Here is a 1951-nt window from a genome sequence, read left to right on the forward strand (position 1 = left end):
TAAAATTAACCTTAAGACATCCAAGAAATAAAGAAACATTTAATAAAAAAAACTTACCACCCCTGATAATAACTGTTTCAAGTACCTCTGAGCTTGCCAAGACTCCATTTCCAACATCTGGTTTCTACAAGTAAAGAGACCAAATAAAAATCTAATTAACCAAAAATAAATCAATAAAAAATAATTGAGAAAATAATATATATACAACATAACAAAAATTTGTATGAAAATACATAAAATCTCTTTACTTAAATTAAAACAAATTAATATAATTTAAGTAATAATTAAAAATAATTTTAAGTCATTTGAATAAATCAATCTCGTTAAAAACTCAAAAAATCACCATGCTCATACTATTAAACAAAAATCTTAATGTAGAAATTGAAATTACTTTAGTAAAAACGACAAAAATCAAAAGATCCAAACCTTCCTTCTTCATAAAACGTACCGATCTTATAAAGAGTTCTCCTCCAGGAGCGTATTCCAGGAAGATATAGCCCACTGAGCCCTCAGTTCTTTGGCCGAAGTACTTGAATGTGGGGATCATTGAGCATTCTGTGTATAGCTATCTCCTTCTGGACGTTTACACTGGCCTCTGGATGTTCCTCCAGATTTATCACCTTCATGGCCACAGCCATCCCATCATTCTTGTTGATCAAAAGTTTCACTCTGCACACCCAAAACACAATTGGTCACATATTAACTCACCATTATACTATTAACCAATAAACATATCTGAAAACCACTGGTTTTTATTTTTTTATTCCTCTATTAATTTAAATTTTCAGTAAAACATTGACCCTGACAGTAGTTGCTAACAAATGTTTATCCTATTTTCTTTCAGTAGTGCTTCCAAAAAACTTCATAGAAAATTGTACCTTAAGTCACATTCAAACTGACAATCTTGTTCAATTGTGGTGTGTTAACTCAAACCCCCACATACAAGCAACAAGAGTTCGAATTAGAGAAGTTTTTTTCAATAATTGTTACAACAGTCAGTCATTTCTTGAGTGTAATATATCCATGGCTAACCCCAAAGATAAACATCTGACCAGGTTTAACCACAAGCAAGCAAACAAAAATAAGTAAACACAAAAATAAAATGGCATTTTCTGGGAGAAAAATAAGAAAATTACAGCTGTTGATTATAATAAGTTCATTAGTAGTAACTAAGACAGATGAAATAAAACAGTACTTCCATCCATACAAATCCCAAAAATAAAAATGTTGCAGCTTCATTCTATTAATTTTTACAAAGTAATTATGTTTTGTGTAATTTATTACTACAATTAATTTTAATGGGTGTATATTTGATCAAACTTATTGTTAATCTCTTTATCCATATACATGTATTATACCCTAATATATTAACTATGTAAAAGGAATAGCCCCTAAAATAAATGTAGGGTTTTTAGTTGATTTGACTTACTCTCCATATGCTCCTTCACCTAACGTTTGCATTATCGACCAATCAGCTGTAAAGTCCATGGTCACTTCTTAATATGAAAATCCTTGTGAATTAATTCTTAGGAATTGTACACGTTTATCATCTGATATCCTGAAACAAAAATTAAATAAGAAATAATGTTGCAAGTAATATATTAATCTTCTGATAATTAACTAAAAGCCTTGGGGTTGCTGAAGTTTAAATAAGTGAAATCTTTTAAAGGTCAAATGATGATTTTTTACAATGTCTCTAAAATAATGTAAAAGAAACCCACAAGCGATTATTTTCCTAACATCTCTGATTTTCAAAATACTCAAGGTGACAATTTTGTCATTACCATTGTTTAGTTTGCTTGCTCCCAGAAAAAAATATTGATTAGAATCAACAACAATTTGGTGTAGTCTTTGTTATATTCAATGCAATAGCAATAAAACTTTACTATCTTTCTCCTTTCATATAAGTTTTTCTTTGTAATTGACATTTCCTATCCATTAATAACATAAA

At 29.4% G+C, this 1951-nt stretch overlaps 1 protein-coding gene across 1 annotated transcript; it reads right to left on the reverse strand.

Annotated features, from left to right (window-relative positions):
* Positions 1 to 502: 502 nt before the first annotated feature.
* LOC124374977 (serine/threonine-protein kinase grp-like) lies at positions 503 to 1579 on the reverse strand. The gene is made up of 2 exons (XM_046833111.1): positions 1430 to 1579; positions 503 to 669 (listed from the first exon to the last, which is right to left on the reverse strand). The coding sequence occupies exons 1-2, from the start codon at positions 1486 to 1488 to the stop codon at positions 510 to 512; spliced, it is 219 nt and encodes a 72-aa protein (XP_046689067.1). The 5' UTR covers positions 1489 to 1579; the 3' UTR covers positions 503 to 509.
* Between the last annotated feature and the right edge of the window lie 372 nt (positions 1580 to 1951).

This window comes from Homalodisca vitripennis, unplaced genomic scaffold (assembly GCF_021130785.1).
Source record: "Homalodisca vitripennis isolate AUS2020 unplaced genomic scaffold, UT_GWSS_2.1 ScUCBcl_12035;HRSCAF=21552, whole genome shotgun sequence".
Classification (NCBI taxonomy): Eukaryota; Metazoa; Arthropoda; class Insecta; order Hemiptera; family Cicadellidae; genus Homalodisca; species Homalodisca vitripennis.